This window comes from Carlito syrichta, unplaced genomic scaffold (assembly GCF_000164805.1).
Source record: "Carlito syrichta isolate Samal-C Ts95f unplaced genomic scaffold, Tarsius_syrichta-2.0.1 Scaffold316252, whole genome shotgun sequence".
NCBI lineage: Eukaryota > Metazoa > Chordata > Mammalia > Primates > Tarsiidae > Carlito > Carlito syrichta.
This window is the reverse complement of record NW_007260348.1, coordinates 933,267-954,220: the sequence shown is the minus strand read 5'-3', so window position 1 is coordinate 954,220 and position 20,954 is coordinate 933,267. Positions and strand designations below refer to the sequence as shown.

Genomic DNA, 20,954 nt, shown 5'->3' with positions numbered 1-20,954 from the left:
TACCATGAGTAGATGGTGTGGTGACTGCAGCAGTCACTTCAGTACCCAGAATCATCACTCTGTTCCATGCACACTGTCTGGCACATGTGTCTGTGCTTAGGTCTGGGTTGTCTTAGGAATATTCATAACCCCATCACATCTGGTAAATTTAAAATCAGTTGAGTACATTGAAAGTACTAGTAAGAAAAGTCTTATGATAGTATAAAATCAAGATAATTTTTAAAAAGTAGGCGATGAGAAAACAATGTTTTTTGTGTCTGTTAGGTGAATTATTCAGTTGAAGCAGTAATTCTGAGGGACAGAGCATAACTTGTGCAACATGTTTAAAGTGTCATACCCATGCAGATGACAGTAATTGGCAAGAGATGGGGGGAATGCTTTACAAAATAGATAACAGTTTTGAATATATGGGTTAGAAGGTCACTGTCAGATGCCTGTTAGCCTAATGCTACTTCAGGAAACAACTAAGAATTTGTTTAAAAAGTCAAAAACTATGCCCAGCTAAGGTACCGCTGACAAAATCTTGGTCCAGCACTCTAGTTTCCAAGGTCCTGGTCCTTCTGATACTGGGAGTTCAGTGACCATATTTGGAGCATTGGCTATAGTACTTGAGAGGGTATCAAGGAAAGATGGTTACTGGCCTCCTAATTTGCAACATATAAGAAACTGGTCTTTTTTGCAAAAAGCTGCCCCACAGATTTTTTTTTTAGCATTGAGGAAAGGGAGAGTGTGCCTGTTTTTAAAACTCATATTCCGGCTGGTCTCGGTGGCTCAGCCGGTCATCCCAGCACTTTGGGAGGCCGAGGCAAACGGCCTGAGCCCGCATGTTCAAGACCAGCCCAGGCAACTTGACGAAACCTCGTCTCTACAATCAATAGAAAAAAATAGCCAGGCATGGTAGTGTGCACCTGTAGTTCCAGCTACTTGGAAAGCTGAGGCAGAAGGATCATCGGAACCCAAGAGGTCGACATTGGGGTGGCCGTGAGTATGCCACTGCACTCCATCCTGGGCAACGGAGTGAGACTCCAACTCAAAAACAAACAAACAAAAAATAAAACAAAACTCATGTTCCTTATGGTAGACATGTACTCAAAGACTTTCAAAGTCATTTTGGACTTATGAACAGACAGACTCATACCTGTGGGGCCAGTTCTACCCTGCTCATAAAGGAAATGCTTATTGTACTCTTCTATTTTGGATACAGAACAGCTAAGTGCCCTTTTATAATATTAAAATGAGAAAAAAAGGGAGAAAGAATATGGTAAGTAACGATTGTGAAACCTATGGGATTCGTTAGTTTGCCAAGTAATAAGCATAAGAAATCTTTTGACCCGTATTTCATTTTCCTATTACCGCAATATTGATTGGCATAGTGGGAAAAACATGAACTCTGGTACAAGCTAGCTGTGTGAACTTGAACAAGGTCCACAACTCCTCTGAAACTGTTTCTTCATTGAAAATCAGGCATTATGTTGGCCATCCATCAGAGATGCTGTGTAGAATAAAAATAATACTAAATCATTATCTTAGTGCCTGGTCACGATATGCCTTCAGAAACCAGTAGCCCTCATTAATCACACTGCCCATGATTAGTTAAAAAAAAAATTCAGCTACGAGCTTGAAACATGCCATCAGCAACTGTTATGGCCAGTTTTATCACTTGAGGTAGACTGAACTTTTGAAACAAATAGATCTGACTGCAATGAGCATAATAGAAGTTAATTTTGTCTCTCTGGTAACAGTCCAGGATGGGTTTTCTGGTTCAGGGCTCAGCTCCACGCAGTCATTCAGGGACTCAGGCTTTTGGTGGCTCTGTCTTTAGTAGTAGCACGACTGCTGTCACCATTCCTGCCCAAAGAAGAGGGGAACAGCATGGAAGAGCATGTGAAAGAGGTTTTAAGGGCCTGGGTAGAAATGGCAAATGCCAGTTATCACTTGCAGTATGTTGAGATAACTTCTAGGACAGGTGGGAAATGCAGCATTTGAAAAAAGGAAATGATTGAAAAAGCCATCAGTCTCTTGCCACAGGCTTATTTTGTGGCGTGGCAATGATCCTATGTGCTCCTCACTGAATACTGACTCCAGCCAACTTTTTGCTGAAAATTTGCTGACAATTTCTAATCTATGCCAAAATTCAGAATTGAGTCCTCAGGCACAGGGCATGTAAGTCTTGGTGATGTGGGGTGGGGGTGGCTATCTTGGACTACCCAGGGCATGTAGCTACCCAAGCTGGGACTTGGCTTAGGCTCTGCACTCAAGCCAGGGTGAGGGGACCTGTGTCTTAAAAGGCAACCGTTGTGATTTGCTGACTCGGTCACAATACCAGAGGGTTGGCACGTGGCAGGCAGAAATGACACCAGGGAATCTAGGCAATGGATCTGAGAACTGCACTGGGAGAGTTGCCTCTTGGGAAATCCGTCTAGAGCAGCAGACACCTAGGTACTGGGTAACGAGGCTGGGGAGAGTGGAGGAGTGTAATCCAGGCATGGAAGGTAGGTGGGACTCCCAGGCACCAAGCTGGTGTTCCAGGCGTGTCTCCAGACCTAGCTGGAGAGCAAGACCTGAAGCGGTTAAAATGCCTAGTCTAAGGCATTTTTTCTAATCTGTGCAAAAACAGAATGCTGAGATCAAAGAAAGATTTAAATTATGGGTAATGTTGGTGGTGGTCTAGAAGTCATTAAAACTCCCCCATGGCCAGAGAGGACCCAGACACACCAAGCATCCAGCTCCTGGCTCTTGGGCAGTAACTCATTTCTAAACCCTACTGACTGGGGATACTGAGGCTTCACCCACCTGCTGCTGTAGTTGGGAGTGGCTCAGGAACTCCGATGTGAGTGGGGAACTTGGGTGGCTCCAGCAGCGGGGGTGGGGGCAGCATCAAAGATGCTGAAATAAGGGAAGTATTGAGAGATTATCTTCTGAAGTTGCACTTCAGCCCCACATGCTATAAAATATGTCTCGTTTGATTTTTAGTCACCCTCCAGTTCTTCAAGAAATATTCAACAAATGTTGGCAGATTCTATCAATCGTATGAAGCCGTATGGATTTCACCAGGTAAAAGACCTACATTCTGTCTTTAGGGGGCTACATGCAAAGCCATTTCCACTAATGTTTCACAAATTAGTTAATTAGTCTCATGCAGAAACAGAATTCAGCAGCTGAATGTGAAATCTATCTTAAAAGCTGTAAACACAGCTATTCATCTTTACCCATTTATTGGGAGCTGGGGAAGTCTTGAATGTCATAGAAAGAACAGATGCCAAGACACCAAGATGTGTCTGCTAAACTCCTCCCTGAAGATCTAGCACACAGGCGACATCCGGGGCTGCAGAGGAAAGATGATTTCAGAGAGTGATACATGGAGCATTAAACTTGGCAGAAAGAGTGAATTCAGATCGAGTTACTTCTGTACCCGTTGTTTCTGTGAGCCTGTCTCCCTTTATGATAAGCAGCCTTTGTGTCCCCCATGCCCACTGTGCCAGGAACCCCTTCTAGTACTCAGAGCTGCTCACATCCATCCAGATGTGACACTCTCCTACAGGCCAAGCTCTGCTTCCTCCATCTTACTAGCTCACTGTCGTATTATAAATTGCTCAAAATGAATGAGGCATAGGTGGGCATTTGGAATCTGCAGTAGGATTTGACTCACAGAAATTCTGAAAGAACTGGGTAAGATGCGAACCTGTGGAGAGAAGGTGCCGAATGGCCACAGACCTGAGATTGGGCTGAAGTGGATGCTGGCCCAGAGGCCTGTGTTCCTGTGGACAGTGTGACCTCTTCCCTAACTCCTCACTGGGACACACGTGAACTTGCATTTTTTGAGACTTCGAGAAATCATGGAGTTTTAGAACTTGTTGTCCCTGTATGCACTACCTTTTTCTAAAATAGCAAGAGAGGGTCTAAGGGATATTTTTAGTCACACTGCTCAGATTACATTTTGTCATTTTAAGTGATGTCGGTTGAGAAAGATCAAGGATCCACATATTCAGTCAGCCAGCATTTATTGAGTATCTGCTATGTGCTAGGCACTGTGATTGGAATTGGAGACACATTTTATGAAGGAATTAGGTAAAATTCCTGCCCTCAGTTACCATGCTGGTTCATAACATTGTTTGATTAGGAATTCAGAACTCTCAACATAATATTATAAAAGTTAACCTCTTCTCAGTCTGAAATTATTATTTCACCCACTGAAGCTCAAGAAGTTTATATTCTGGATGGGAAAGACAGATGATAACTGTATCTACGAAGTTAGGTGGTCCAAAGTGCTGTGGAGGGAAATAAAGCAGGATGAGGGAGCTGAGGAACTCTGGGAGGTTGGGAATTAGTATTTTAGAGACAGAGTCAGGAAGGTGATATTGGAGCAGAGACCTGAAGGAATGAGGGAAGGAGTGAGGTGGACATCTGGAGGAAAGTATGTTCCCGGCAGAGGGAACAGCAAGTCTAAAGGTACAGAGGCAAGAACTTGTTTGGCGTGGTCAGGGAAGGGCAGATACTTTGAGAGAATGAGTGACCAGATCACTGGTTAAGCTTCTCTGAAGAAAAAAGGCAATAAAAGAAACTGCCTGGTTTGGGGGCAGTTGTAAGGACCTGATGAGGAAACTGGTGGAAAGGCACTCACGCTTCCATCAACAGGCAGGAACAAGGCTTTCTGTACAGGCCCGACTTCACCTTGTTTTCTGTCCTGTGAGTTGAGTGCATTTTGACAGCTCGCACTGTCCATCTGCGTGTTCACACCTCAAACCGTGGACGTCTAGACCAGTGTCCAGCCTCAGCCTTCTGCCCCTTCACTCCAGAGCCTTTACCTGGCTCTTACCGTTCGTGGTTCACAGTCCTCACCTTGACCCACATGCTTCCAGCAAAGCATTCCTAAAGGAGAAAATGATGGTTTTCTGAATAGAGAAAGTAAAGATCAACTTTTAAAGATTTCCTGAAAGTAAATTTTCTGGAGGACTTCTTAGAGAGACTCAGGACGGTTTTCTTACATTTTCTGGCTGCCTTGAATAAATAAAGCAGCCGGGGCCAGATCTCATCTGCTGTTACTCTGTGAAATGCATTAATTTTGTCTCCTTTTCCTCTGTACCTAGATGTAATCACACTGCTATATTTGCTAAATGTAGCACCCTCAGACATTTGAGTATCACCTTATCAACCAAGTACTAGATGTACCATTATTACTATTTTTTTCTTAAGTAGACTCACTTTTCCATTTCCTATTTATCCTAAGCAACAGTATCCATGATAACCATAGTTTGAGGTTTTAACTGTATATATTTTCTAATCATTTTAAAAATAAGTGCATATGCATGCGGAAGACGAACAAAGCTCCCCTTTTAAGTTTTTTCTTTTTAAGCTTAGAAATTGCTAGCAGCATTTTTCTGTATTTCGGGCTTGTAAACAGCTTCAGTAAAGGGATGGCAAATTTTAACAGTCATTTCAATCACCAAAAACTGTTCTTTGATCTTTATAACATTTGCCATCAAAGGGAGCTTAGCTCTAGGCAGGAAAACAATGAAAGGAAAAAAAAGAAAACAGAAAATGCACAAAAGTTCAGTTATGTCTGAAGCGAAGTATAATTTGTGAATTATCACTACATTAACTATGATTTATGACTTCCTATGATAATCAAAAACAAGTTTCACATCACCAAGGTTTATATTTTAGTTCTGGTGAAATAATTTAACAGCAAGGAAGTCTTTATCTTTCTATAGAAAAACACAAAAGAAAAAAAACCTGTTACTTGTAATAGAAAAGGAAACCTAAGCAGGTCTTTCCTGGGCCTTTCAGCTTGTTTTATTACTTAGCTAACCAAGGCTTTTATTAGTTCACCAATAAAATTGTAAATTCAGTTTTCTTATGTGCACTTGGAAGGCTTGCCATATAAACACAGAAATTTTCAAGTTTCAGTGGTTTGGTTTGTTCATTTCTCTTTGGTTTAAAATGAATATCCTTGAATTTTCTTAATGCCACAAAATAGTATACTTAAAAAATGGTTAAGATGTCAGTTTTGTTATGTGGATTTGACCACAATTTAAAAAAAAGAATTCTCTTTTTAAAGGAATACTCACATTTCTTATTTTATATTTTCTCAAAGGATGCTTTAAAAAATACTTTTCTTCTTTTTAAGCAAAAAATAAATTCCTTTTGAACCACCTTCAATCACATGTAAGCACCATGATTTCGGACACTTGGTTCTAGGGCAGGGAGAGATTTAGTTGAGATTGTTCTGACAACCTGACAGGTTTATTTTGTGGAACCCGTCGGATACCTTAAAGTCATGCTTACACTGGTCCCATGAAGTAGCGTGCTCACTACTAGTTTACACACGACTTCAGGGAAGTTAATTTGAAGCAGCTAAGTGATGTCTGAGGGAAAATAATATTTGTTGAGTTCTTACTATGGGCTATGCTCTGTGCTAGGTACCTTTTTAAAGTTATTTAACCCTCACTATAACCCTATAAACTATTTTTTCTCATTTTACTTATGGGGAAACACCCTAAGAGAGGATTGGCCCTGGAGCTACACACGTAGGTAGCAGCAGAGTCAGCTTCAGGCATTGCTGATTCAAAGTCCACAATTTATCCTGCTTGCCTTGCTAGTGGGCCAGAGAGAGTTTAATAAAAATCAGGTGTGCCCAGTGCCCTTGCCCTTGAAGAAAACCGCCAGAGTTGCTCACCAGTGTTTGTTTCTATTTTCTTTTAACAGAAGAAAGAATCCATGAAGAAAAAACAAGATGAAGATATAAATCAAATAGATGAAGAGAGGACCAAGCAGATTTATAAGAACTGGAAAGAAGATTCAGAGTGGCAGGCATCTTGTGAGTACAGAGGCCTCTGTAGAAACTTCGAGTCTCCCAGCTGATTCTCTCGCTTTAATAAAATGATTATCTAGGAAGCAGTTAAAGTGGGTTGTTGAGACATGTCTTAGCTGTAAATTATTACTCAGATGTTATCACTAGATTATTATGGAAATGCTTTATGAGCTACTTTTGAATAGCAGAATGGTTCTCAATTCATTTTTGTACCATCAAAATTATGATATATTTTAGAATGATGAATAGCTATGAAAAACAGGTTTTGGAATAGTGTTTAATAAACTTGGAATATGTTAATATCTCATTAGCTTGGAGAAGAAGAAACATAAAATTGTAGAACAATATTGCTATTTAAAAATATATAAGTATATGAAGAAAAAAACTAATGTTAACATGTAAACATTAGTTTTCTTGGAGAGGTGGGATTCAAGATGATCTATTTGAATTTTTATTCTTGATACTCTGTTTTGGGTTCCCTCCCTAAATTTTCAACAGTGTACACATTTTAACTTTGTAATCAGAACACAGGAATAGCAGGCTGGATATATGAGCATTCCTCCAGTGCCTGCGACCTGACCCTGACTCCCTGTTGAGTTAGTATTGCCAGAGAGAAACTTCAAAGACAAAGAATAAGCCAATGCAAATGAAGGGAGAGCAGAGGGTGCTCAAGGACTCTAGAAGAATTAGATTTGAGAAAGGATTAGGGTTCCATCTGACTCAGACAAAGAAGACCGAACTGCCAGGTCTTTCCTGAGGCAGCTTGGGGAAGAGAGCAGAAGTGGCAGTAATTGCAGGATGTTGAGAATCCTAAATTGGTCTGCAGGTCCCATTACAAGGGTCATTAAAATAGCCAGCTTTTGTGTAAATGAAAATATCTGCAAGATCCGATGGCCTCCTTGTGCTCTGCAGTGAAATCCTGGTAGAATGGGATATTTTTGCTCTCTCTTAGAAGTCAAACATAGCAGGATTTGACCAATAATGCCTGAAGTGTAAACATACGCAGTCAAAATTATTCTTACAGCCTGTATTAGAGTCTTTAACACTCTGTTGCTAAGACATAAAACCCTCTATTTTATAAAGTAGTCATGCACTGCATATCGATGTTTTTGTTAATGACAGCCCACATGTATTCATAAATAAATGTAACACATTTTAATAAATGTTATAAACTTAGTGTAGTCCAAGTGCACGTTGTTTCTAAAGTCTACAGTAGTGCACAGTAACGTCCTCGTCCTTACCAGTCACTCACCACTCACCCAGAGCAACTTCCAGTTCTGCAAGCTCCATTCACGGTAAGTACCCTACGCAGGTGTCCCATTTTTTATCTTTTATGCCATATTTTTACCAGACATTTTTGTATGCTTAGATTTGTTTATTTTTTTCTTTTATTATTATTATTATTATTATAAAGATATGGGGGTACAATTCAGGATTAGGTATACAAACGTTGATTATGCAGGTCCCCTTGTTGATGAGGTGTGCCCTTCCCTCCCCTAAGATATATTTAAATACACAAATACTTACCATCGTCTTATAGTTGCCCAGTAATGCATTTCTCGGAATGTATCCCTACCGTTAAGTGCTGCATGACTGTCATATTAAAAGGCAGCCTTGGGTGACTTTTAGGTGTACCAACATGCTCTACAGCGGTTAAGCATCATTTTATTTTTCTGTTTGTTGGGCTGATTCACGTCTGGTCCAGCTCCCTGCTCTTCACCCTGTGTCCTGACTACCTGATCTCTGCTAGTGACGTGAGCACACTGCATCCTGAACACGAGTGTGTGAAGGAACATGAGGCATATGACCATTGCCTGTTATTACAGCGTTTGCACCCTCACTCAGGCTGGGACTCACCACTTAGTCTTGCCAACTGCAGGAAGTTCTTGCACACAGCCTCCTCCTGTATCTCACCCCTTCCTCTTCCTTTTCCTCTTCTTTCCCTCTCAGAAAACCCCCAAATTCCTACATGGAAAGAGGAATTCTGCAGTGAGCACTGGGCAAAGCACCACTGATCTGGATAATAGGCGTTTAGCGATTGTTTATGATTATAAGCACACTGCTGAGAACTTGCTCTGCTCTCCGCTGTTCAGTGCTGTCCCTTCTTAACATCTCCGCCGACGAGGGCCATTCTCAAACCTATTGTTTTTCCAGTGCGAAAATCCAAAGCAGCTGATGAGAAGAGACGCTCCTTGGCCAAACAAGCACGGGAAGACTACAAGAGGTTATCCCTCGCGGCCCAGAGAGGCAGAGGCAGTGAGGGACCGCAGAGCCCTCCAAGTGTTCCACAGAAGCCAAAAAGACCTCCCCTTCCACCCAAGCCTCAGTTCCTAAACCCAGCAGGATACCCTCAAAAACCTCTCAGGTAAGAAACCACACAGGTGGCTATAGGCATATGCATTGAAATGTGTGGATTAAAAACAAATTGTGTGAACTGTGGTGGGATGGCAGAGGGGGGTGGGCGGTGTGGAGAACCAGCTGGCAGTCTGTGTAACTTCATCTCACTTCTGACCCTTCCTCCTGGGTACCTGATTGGGTATTACTCCCTTCTCAGCTGTAAACTGTCCACGCTTGTTATAATGAGTGTACCCAACAACATGGTGAAGATGTGCATGGAGCTAGGTAACTTCCTTTGTCCCTCCCTGCTTCTCCCTCCCCCACCCAGTGGCAGCAGGTGAGTCAGTGAGGAGAGAAGAGCAAACACCTGGGGTTTCACTGATGCCCAAGATCATTCTTAGTCACCAAAGAATATCAAAGTAGGAGCCTAAGGCTTGCTGACTTTCATGTCATCAGTAGAACTAGGTTTTTACTAGGGAGGGTTAAAGGTTTCTTAGTGATTCTCATTCTGGATACAGAGCCAAGTTCATTTTTTGAGAAGTGGCAGTGGTTTTCTTTTGACTGAACTCTGTATTTGGTGGCGATGGTTCCTTTGCCTTCTTGGTTGTGAGGAAACTAGGAAAAACAATTTGTCTTGGAAAAATCCCTGAAGAAAAAATTTCCTTATGTTTACTGATTATACATTTTTGATTATTGATATCTTATTTTTAACATTCTAATAAAAGTACTTCCAATATTGATAGAAAGAAACAGAACTGTCTAAAGCCTTGATTTCTAAAACAAAAACCGAAAACATGTTTTTGTTAAGAATACGGAGGCTAGGCACGGTAGTTCACGCCTGTAATCCCAGCACTTTGGGAGGCTGAGGTGGGAAGATTGCTTGAGTCCAGGAGTTTGAGACCAGCCTGGGCAACAAAGCAAGACCTCATCTCTTAGAAAAAAAAAATACATACATATATATATATATATATATATATATATATATATATAGAGAGAGAGAGAGAGAGAGAGAGAGAGAGAGAGAAATAGAGAAATGAAAAACAAAACTCATCTTCTGTTTGGAGTCAACAGTTATCTTCAAGGGCTTTTTTTTTTTTTTAAACAGAGATGATGAGCTCAGAGGAAACACAAAGGTGGATCTTTTTCTTTACTATAATTACTCTACTTCTCCACTGAAAGATTCCATTTTGGGATGTGGGACCAACACTAAATGACCATGTTCTACAAGTGATAGTTTGGGGAATGATATATTTCAACAAAACAAGAAATGTAGTCAGGAAATGGATGTCTCCTTAGTTCTGTGAACAGGTGACAAAGGTGTGTGACTTCCTGCACACAGCCCTCTCCAAAGCTGAGGCTTGTCTGTGTGCACATTGTGTACAGAGCCTCTTGGGCTGTGTGTGCAGCTCACTCTTGTTCCCCGTCTCTTCTAAGGGTAGCATGTTAAAGTAACTTGCAAGATGTCCCTTTCCCATAGCAGTTTTAGAGCATGGTGCACTTGATTGACAGTAGTGAAGGTGGCCTTTGGAAAAGGGCAATTCTTGTTTTCCGCTGTGCTCCTTTAGCTCATTTTTTCCAATTTAGGACACCGCATAAAGTGTTTCTTATGAGTCAGACTGGGTGGGTTTAGGGCTGGGCCTTTATACGGCAGAGATCAACTCATAGCCAGCCCATGAAAAGAGAGACTAGCTCCTTCAGCATCTTTGGAGTTTTGCTTGACTTCCAAGGACTTCCCCCCAAAAGAACCTAATTTGGAAGCTAGTATGAAAATGTATCATATAACCTCATGTGTATATAGTATCTGCTTCCTAGGACAGTCAAACATTTTAGGATATTTTCTCCAAAAAGCTCTGAAAATCATGAATGTTAATATATACATGTATATATGTATATCTGACATCTACGAGTATGTCACATTTAACTCATAGAAGCTTGCTACCATAAAAAGTATGAAAAGTCATGAGTTAATTTACATTACAGGAAATATCAGTAGTTTACCCAGACCCTTTATTGTCGTTGTTGTTTTCTACAACTTTTATTTTGTTTTTGACACACAATACTTGTACATATTTATGGAATATAATGTGATGCTTTGAGACATATATATGTTGTACAGTGATCAAATCAAGTGAGTAGCATATCTGTCACCTCAAGCACTTGTTATTTTTTTATGGTGGAAACATTCAAAATCCTCTTTTCTGGTGGTTTTGAAGTATGCAATGTGCCATTGTTGACTGTAGTCACTCCACTGTGCGGGAGAACACTAAAACTTATTTTTTCCTCTCTAACTGTAACTTTGTACTCATTAACCAACCTCTCCTCAGCCCTCCCTCCTCCCTACTCTCCCCAATTCTCTGGCAACCACTATTCTTCTCTCTGCTTATTTTAGATTCCATGTATGATTGACCACGTAGTATTTGCCTTTCCATGCTTGGCTTTTTCACTTAACATATTGTCCTCTAGATTTCATCCGTGGTGTCACAAATGACAGGGTTTTATCTCTTTTTATGGCTGAATAGTATTCCATTGTGTATATATACCACATTTTCTTTATTCATTCATCCATTGACGTACACTTAGGTGGATTCCGTATCTTGGTTATTGTGAATAGTGCTGCCATAAACATGGGAGTGCAGATCTCTCTCTGACATTCAAATTGCATTTTCTTTGGTTATGTACCCAACAGTGGGATTGTTGGGTCGTATGTTAGATCTATTTTTAATTTTTTGAGAAACCACATGCTGTTGTCCCTAATGGTGGTACTAATTTATATTCCTGCCAACATTGTGTATATGAGTTCTCCTTTCTCCATTTCCTTGCTGGCATTTGTTATTTTTTGGCGTTTGGGTAATAGTCATTCTAAGTGGGATGAGTTGATACCTCATTGTGGTTTTGATTTGCGTTCTTCTGATGATTAGTGATGCTGAGCATTTTCTCATATACCTCCTGCCCGTTTGTGTATCTTCTTTTGAAAAATGTCTGTTAAGATCTTTTGTCCATTTTTTATTTGGCTTTTTTTTTTTGGCTATTGAGTTGAGTTCCTATGTATTCTAGATATTAACCCATTGTCAGATACATAGTTTGTGAATATATTTTCCTATTCTGTAAGTTGTATCTGCATTGTATTGATTGTTTCCTTTGCTGAGAGGAAGGTTTTTAGCTTGCTATAATTCCATCTGTCTATTTTTGTTTCTATTACCTGTGCTTTGAGGTCTTATTTAAAAACATCCTTGCCCAGACCAATGTCATGAAGAATTTCCTCTATGTTTTTTTAGCAGCTTCATAGTTTTGTGTCTTGCATTCAAGTCTTTCATCCATTTTGAGTTGATTTTTGCATACAGTTTCATTTTTTCTACATGCGAATATCCAGTTTTCCCAGAACCATTTATTAAAGAGATGCTCCTTTCCCAACTGTGTGTTCTTGGCATCTTTGTCAAAAATTATTTGGCTGCAAAAACATGGGTTGTATCTGTTTTATGCCAGTACCATTGCTGTTTTGGTTACCGTTGCTTTGTAGTGGTTTTTTTTTTTTTTTTTTTTTTTGGCTTGGTTCACTTTATTTTTTGGTATGAAAACCCTATGTTGTTGCCACCGCTGGAGCCTGGGTCCTCAGCATGGAGTCTCTGGTGTGGGTCTTGAGGAGATGGTTGGTGAATTCCTGATAGGAAGACTTGGTGTGAATACCATTTCTTTCCAGAGGTCAGGGGTCAAGTAACTATACGTCTTTAGAGATGGCATCAAAAGTGGCCTTGGCGAAGTTGCCCAGGGTGGCAGTGCAGCCCCTGGCCAGGGTGTAGTAGTCATTGATGCCAGCCATCATCAGCAGTATCTTGGGCATGGAGCGAGACGATGCCAGTGCCCCTGGGGGCAGGGATAAGGACAGCAGCACAGAGCCACAGCAGCCGGTCGTCTTGCATGGGTCAGTGTGGGGTTTGCCAGTCTTATTCCCCCAGTAGCCTCTCTGCACAGGGACAACGGACAGACAGCTTAGCCAAGATGATAGTCCCATGGATGGCAGTGACTACTTCCTTGGAGCACTTAACACTCAGACCGATGTGGCCACTGTCGTCTCCGATGGCAACAAATGCCTTGAACCTGGTTCGCTGGCCAGCTCAGGTCTGCTTTTGCACAGTCATGGTCTTCAAAATCTCATCCTTCAGAGACATGCCAAGGAAGAAGTCTATGATTTCAGACTCCTTGATGGGCAGGGAGAAGAGATAGATCTCCTCCAGTGACTTAATCTTCATGTGCTTGGGACTGGCATCTACTCCTTGTCTTTGGTCTTGTCTCCACAAGCTCTACGGTCTTGCCCCTGACCCTGACCATGGCTGTGACCTTGGCCCCGGAGGCTGCTGCTGAAACCTCTGCGAAAGCCACCACGGCTTTCCATTCCAGGGTACCCTGGGGCCTCTGGGCCCTCCTGTTGCACCATTTGGTGTCTTTTTGGAGAAAAAGCTGTAGTATATTTATTTTAAAGTCATTTAATGTGATACACCTAGCGTTGTTCTTTTTGCTCAAGATTGCTTGCTTGACTATTTTTTCTATGGTTCTATACTAATTTTAGGATTTTAAAAAATATTTCCGTGAAAAATATCATTGGTATTTTGATAGAAATTGCACTAAATATGTAGATTACTTTGGGTAGTATGGTCATTTAAACAATAGTAATACTTCCAATCTGTGAACACAGGATATCCATCCCTTTATTTGTGTCCTCTTCAATTTTGGTTTTTATTATAGAGATCATTTGCCTCCTTAGTTGTATTTAATTTTTGTAGCTATTGTAAATGGGATTGATTTCTTTTTCAGATAATTAGCTGTATATATAAACACTATTGATTTTTGAATGTTGAATTTGTGTTTTGTAACTTTACTGAATTTGTTTATTTGTTCTAACCACTTTTTGGTGGCATTTGTATGGTTTTCTATATAAAAGATCATGTCATGTGCAAACAGGGACAGTTTTTCTTCATCTTTTCCAATTTGGATGCCCTTTATTTCATCTTCTTGCCTGATTGCTCTGGCTAGGATTTTCAGTATTATGTTGAATAGAAATGATTAAGTAAGTATCCTTGTCTTGTTCCAGGTTTTAGAAGAAAAGCTTTAAACTTTTCCCCATTCAGTATGATGTTAGTTGTGGGGTTATCATATATAACCTTTACCATGTTGAGGTATATTCCTTCTATACTTAATTTGTTTAGGGTTTTTATCGTGAAGGGATGTTGAATTTTATCAAATATTTTTTTGTGTCTGTTGAGATTATCCTGTGACTTTCTTTCTTCATCCTGTCAACATGATGTTTGAGAATATAATGTTTATTGATTTGCATCATCTTTTTTAATGTGTGCTGTTGAATATGGTTTTTTAGTATTTGTTGTGAGTTTTTCTATCTATATTTATTAGTAATATTGGCCCATAGATTTCTTTTTTTTATTGTGTCTTTGTCTTTGCCAAAGTTTTGGTGTCAGGGTAATGCTGGCCTCATAGAATGAGTTTGGAAGAATTTCCCACACTTGAAATTTTTGAAATAGTTTGAGAGGTATGGTATGATTACTTATTTAAATGTTTTATAGGATTTAGCAGTGAATCCATCAGGCCCTGAAATTTTCTTTGATGAGAGATTTTTTAAAATTATTGATTCACTCTCATTACTTGTTATCGGTCTGTTCAGATTTTCTAATTCTTCACAATTCAATCTTGGTAGGGTGTACGTGTCCAGGAATTTGTCCATTTCCCCCCAAGTTTTCTAGTTTATTGACATGCAGTTGTTCATAATCATCATCTCTAATGATTCTTTATATTTCTGTGGTATCAGTTGTGATGTGTCCTCTTTCAATTCTGATTTTATTTATTTCAGTCAGCTCTCTTTTTTCTTGGTCTAACTAAAGATTTGTCAATTTTATTTATTCAAAAAACCAGCTCTTTGTTTTGTTGATATTTTGTATTTTTTGTCTCTGTTTTGTTTATTTTTGCTCTATTCGTTATTATTTTTTTCTTTCTACTAGTTTTGGATATAGTTTATTCTTTTTTTTTCCTGTGATGTACAATTTTAGGTTGTTTATTTGAGATCTTTCATTTTTTGATGTAGGTATTTATTGCTACAAACTTCCCTTCTTAGAAATGTTTCTGCTGTATCCCATAGGTTTTAGTATGTTATGTTTCCATTTTCATTGTCTCAAGCAATTTTTAATTTTCTTTTAAGTTAGTTTATTGTCCCATTGGTAGCTCAAAATATGTTGTTTCATTTCCATGTATTTGTACAGTTTCCAGTGTTCCTTTTGTTATCTATTTCTTGATATGATTTTGATGTTTTAAAACTTCTGTGGCCTAACATATACTCTATCCTAGAGTATGTTCTATGTAATGTTGAGAATAATGTATATTCTGTAGCTGTTGGGTGGAATGTTCTATAAATATCTATTAGCTTCATTTGGTCTAGGGTATGTTGATTTCTATCTGGATGATTTGTCCATTGTTGAAAGTGAAGTGCTGAAGTTCTCTACTATTATTGTATTGCAGTCTATCTCTCCCTTTAGGTCTATTAATATTTTCTTTCTTAATTTAGGTGATTCTATTGAGTGCATATTTATAATTGTTATATCTTCTTGCTGTATTGACCCATTATATACTGACCTTCTTTGCCTCTTTTAACATTTTTTGGCTTAACATCTATTTTATATACTGACCTTCTTTGCCTCTTTTAACATTTTTTTGGCTTAACATCTATTTTATCTGAGTATAGCCACTTTCTTTTTTTGGTTTCTATTTGCTTGAAACACCTTTTTTTATCTCTTCACTATCAGTTTATGTGTATCCTTACAGGTGAAGTGAACCTCTTGTAGGCAGCACTTAGTTGCATTTATTTTTATTCATTCAGTCACTCTACGTCTTTTATGAAAAAATTTAATTTATTTACATTTAAGGAAATTAATGATAGTTAAGAGCTTAATATTGATATTTTGATACTTGTTTTCTAATTGTTTTGTAGATCCTTTATTCCTTTCTTTTTTAAAAAAAAATCTTTGTGGGTAAGTGACTTTCTGTAATAGCATGTTTTGGTTACTTTTTATTTTTTAGTGTATCTATTATAGGGTTGTTGCTTTGTGGTTACCATGAGGCTTATAAAAACATCAGATAGTTATAACAAATTATTTTAGACTGATACCAACTTAACTTTGATCACAAAGAAAAAAATCAAACAAAAGAAAAACTGGGTTGGGAAGATGGCAGCCATGCCAGTCAGACTATGCTAGTCCTGGTGTGAGTGAGTATATGGAAAATTTTGTGTATGTGTCAGTGAGTGAGTGGGCATGTGTGAGTGACTGACTGAGTAAGGGTTTAGGAGCAAGTAGCCAGAGTTATCCTCATGCAGTGGCTAGTGCTGCAGCTGCTTGACTTGGACCCCAGCGATTCCTGGGACACAGAAACTGAGCGCCATTTTTTTTTTCAACAAAACCCTTCCTGGGAAGAAGATACTGGGAGAGACTGACTAAATGGGGGCTCGTGAGCAAGTGGCCAGGGCCCTCCTGGTGAAGCAGCTGGTACTGCAGCTGCTCTTCTTGGTCTCTAGCGCTTCCTGAGTCATAGAAAACGAGTGTCATTTTTTAAAAAACTGACAAAAGTCTTCCTAAAAAATGGTGGGAGATACTACTGGCTCCAGGCTTTGCTTTACCACTGTAGTAGGAGAGACTGCTGGCTCCAGGCTTTGCCTCACCACTGCAGTGCCTGACCAGACACTGGCAGCAAGGACTGTGTAGGAAGACCAGAGGCAGAGTTCCACTGGGGAAGACAAAAGAGGCACCCCACCACCATCTTGAAAACAGGGCAGGAAAGTGTTCTGACTTGCTCACCATGGAGCAACAGACTGGATCTCTGTGACTGGTGGATCAGCTACTCAGGGGTTGATCGTGACCCAGAGGGAATATCCTGAAGGCACAACCTTTAGAGGGACAGGACAATTGCTGAGTCTCAGGTGCCCCACCCCCTACCCTGATTCAGCCATGGGACAAAGGGTATGGCCAGAAAAGGATGAGGAGGACTTCCAAAGAGATCAGTGTCCAGCTTCAAGATAGGACAAATCCAGATCCAGAATCAGGGAAGAATAGAGGGCTGAGCAAACATCAGAAGTGAAAGCCTCTCCCATTGCCACTGAAAAATGGAACTAAAGAGAAAAGCAAGAAATCTGTTACAAATGAGGAAAAACCAGTGGAAGACCACAGGTAATTTCAAGTGTAACAAAGAGAAAGTGCCTGAAAAATCAGACCTTGGGGCCCAAACAATGGAAGTCACCAACAACCAACCCAAGAATATGACAGGGATTAGGGGATGGTTGGAAAGAGTGAATAATACTTAAGAAAGACAAGATGCAATACGAAAAGAACTTGTAGCAGAAATTTTGGTCATAACAAATTTCATCCAGGAAATATATAACACGATGACAAGCATGGAAAGCAGAATTAATCTAACAGAAGGAAAAAAATCTCAGAAGTTGAAGACCAGAACATGGAATTAACCCAATCTATAAAAAAAAAGTAGAAACAAAACTCAGAAAGAAAGAACAAAGCCTACAAGAGCCATACGATTATATCAAGAGGCAGAACCTACACCTGATTGGTATACCAGAAGAAAAAGGGAAATGGAAAACATCTTGGAGCAAGTCCAGGAGGCAGGAGGTTATCCAAGAAAATTTTCCCCATCTCACCAGAGATGTGACCAGCCAAACAAGAGATATGGAGAACTCCCACAAGATATTAAATGAGAAGACCAACCCCTAGACATATAGTAATTTGCCTACACAAAGAAGGCACAAAAGAAAAAATCCTAAAGGCAGCAAGAGAGAAAGGTCAGACTACCTAACAGGGAAAACCAATCAGAATAGTAGCAGACCTATTGGCAGAAACACTACCAGCAAGAAGGGACTGGAGTCCAATATTCAAAGTCCTCAAAGATAAACAATTTCAACCAAGAATTTCATAGCCAGCCAAGCTCAGCCTCATCAGTGATGGAGAATTAAAATCCTTCCCAGATATCCAGTCCCTAAGTGATTATGCAGCTTCCAGATCAGCTCTACAGGAGACACTTGAAAAGATATTAAGCACAGAAGAAAGAAAAAAGAATGACCACACACTTCCCAAGAGAACAGCAGAGCACAGAATTATCAGAGAATACATTGCAACAACAAACTTGAAAACACACACATACATCAACCCCAAAGCTAAAAGAAAAGAAGCAAAGAAAAATCTTTATAAGAACCTTATGACAAGGATAAACAATCATATTTCAATAATCAACCTGAATGTGAGTGGACTAAGTGCACCACTGAAAAGACAGAGAATGGCAAACTGGATAAGAAGCCATGACTCAATTATTTGCTGCATCCAAGAAACTTATCTCACCACAAGGGATGCACACAGACTTAAAGTCAAAGGATGGAAAATGGGTTTCCAGGCAAGTGGATCACAAATGAAGGCAGGAGTTGCAATCTTAATATCAGACAAAACAATCTTTAAGTTATCAAAAATTTAAAGAGATATGAAAGGATACTACATAATGATAAAAGGTTCAATCCATCAATAAGAAATATCCATCCTAAACATATATGCAACCAACAGAGGAGCACCAGCATTTATAAAGCAACTACTAAGTATACTAAAAAAAGATTTTGACTCTAACACTATTATAGCAGGGGGCTTGAATACCCCACCAAAAGCCCTAGATAGATTATCGAGACAAAAAATTAGCAATGAAATTTGGAATCTAAACTTTACACGTGACCAAATGGACTTAATAGATACCTACAGAATATTCCACCCAACAACTGCAAAATATACATTCTACTCAACACCACATGGACCATACTCCAAGATCAATTACATCCTCAGCCATAAATCAAGCATAAATAAATTCCATGTGGTTGAAATATTGCCAGGTACCTTCTTAGTCCACAGTGGAATAAAAATAAATATCAACATCAGCAAAATTCCTCCAAAGCCCACAAAGACTTGGACACTAAGCAGCATGATGCTAAACAACTACTGTGACTTTGAAATCAAAATAGAAATTAAAAGATTCCTGGAAACAAATGAAAATGAAGAAACATCTTACTAAAACCTCTGGGATGCCTTGAAATCATTTCTAAGAGGGGAATTTATTTCTCTATGAACACACCTCAAGAAAATGGAAAGATCACAAGTTGACATCCTAACAAATCACCTAAGGGAGCTGGAAAGAGAAGACCACCAAACCCCCTAACTTTAACAAAAGAATCCAAATCACCAAAATAAGAGCTCAAATACGGGACATAGAAGACAAAAATATAATAGAAAACATCAACAAAACAAAAAGTTGAGTCTTTGAAAGAATAAACAAGATTGATGAACCTCAAGCCAGGATGACCAAGAAAAAGAGAGAAAAAACCCAAATAAACACAATCAGAAATACAAAAGATCAAATCACAATTGACCCTGAAGAAATACAAAAGTTTATCAGAAATTACTATACACACCTGTGTGGAAACAAACTTGATAGCCTAAATGAAATGGAGGACTTTCTGACATCACACAACCTCCCCAGGTTGAAACAAGAAGACATTGAGACACTAAATAGACCAATAACAACCCAGAAAATTGACTCTGTCATAAGAAAACTACCTACGGGGGAAAAAAAAAACCCAAAAAAGCCCTGAATCACTTGGCTTTCCAGCAGAATTCTATAAAACATACAGGGAGGAGCTGATACCAATCCTACTGAAAGCATTCCAGGCAATTGAGAAAGATGGAATTCTCCCTAAATCATTTTACAAAGCTAACATCACAGATAAAGTTCCAACAAAAACAAAGAGAATTGCATGCCAATATCCGTTATGAACATAGATGCAAAAATCCTCAATGAGATTCTAGCAAATTAGATCCAAAAACACATCTCAAAAATCATCCACCATGACCAGGTAGGCTTCATTCCCAGGATGCAGGGCTTGTTCAACATCCACAAGACCATAAATGTAATTAAATACTGCAACATATGTAAAAACAAGGGCCACATGATTATATCATGAGATGCAGAAAAAGCTTTTGATAAAACAGAGCATCCTTTCTTGATAAAATACCTAGGTATAGAAGCAACATACCTCAAAATAGTAAGCACCATCTATGATAAACCCACAGCTAGCATATTGCTAAATGGACAGAAACTGGAAACATTTTCCCAGAAAACTGGAACAAGACAAGGCTGTCCACTACACCTCTTGTTCAACATTGTGTTGAAAGTCCTAGCCGGAGCAATTAGACAAGAAAAAAGGAGATCAGGGCCTCCAAATAGGAAAAGAGGAAGTCAAATTATCCTTCTTTGCTGACGATATGATCCTATACCTCAAAAATCCAAGAGAATCTGTCAAAAACCTGCTTGCACTGATAAAGGACTTTAGCAAAGTCTTGGGGTACAAAACAAATGTGCAAATTAGTTGCATTTTTATACACCAACAACAAGCAGATGGAGAACCAAATAAAAAGCACAATTCCATTCATAATAGCCACAGAAAATTGAAGTACCTCAGCATCTTCCTAAGCAGGGAAGTGGAAGACCTTTACAATGAGAACTACAAAACACTGCACAAAGAAAACCAAGAAGACACAAACAAATGGAAAAACATTCCATGCTCATGAATAGGAAGAATCAGCATTGTTAAGGTGTCCATCCTATGCAAGGCAACCTACGGATTCAATGCAATACCCATTAAGTTACCAACATCATTCTTTGCAGACCTGGAAATGACAATACAGAAATTCATGTGGAAATATAAATGACCACG

At 39.3% G+C, this 20,954-nt stretch overlaps 1 protein-coding gene across 1 annotated transcript in view; it reads left to right on the top strand.

The window, feature by feature from the left end:
* SH2D4A (SH2 domain containing 4A) overlaps window positions 1-20,954 on the top strand; it is a 72,936-nt gene that overhangs the window by 33,429 nt on the left and 18,553 nt on the right. Inside the window, exons 4-6 of the mRNA XM_008073996.1 lie at window positions 2,974-3,054; window positions 6,706-6,817; window positions 8,966-9,176. Of these exons, the coding sequence (XP_008072187.1) occupies window positions 2,974-3,054; window positions 6,706-6,817; window positions 8,966-9,176 (404 nt within the window). The remainder of the gene's footprint in view (window positions 1-2,973; window positions 3,055-6,705; window positions 6,818-8,965; window positions 9,177-20,954) is intronic.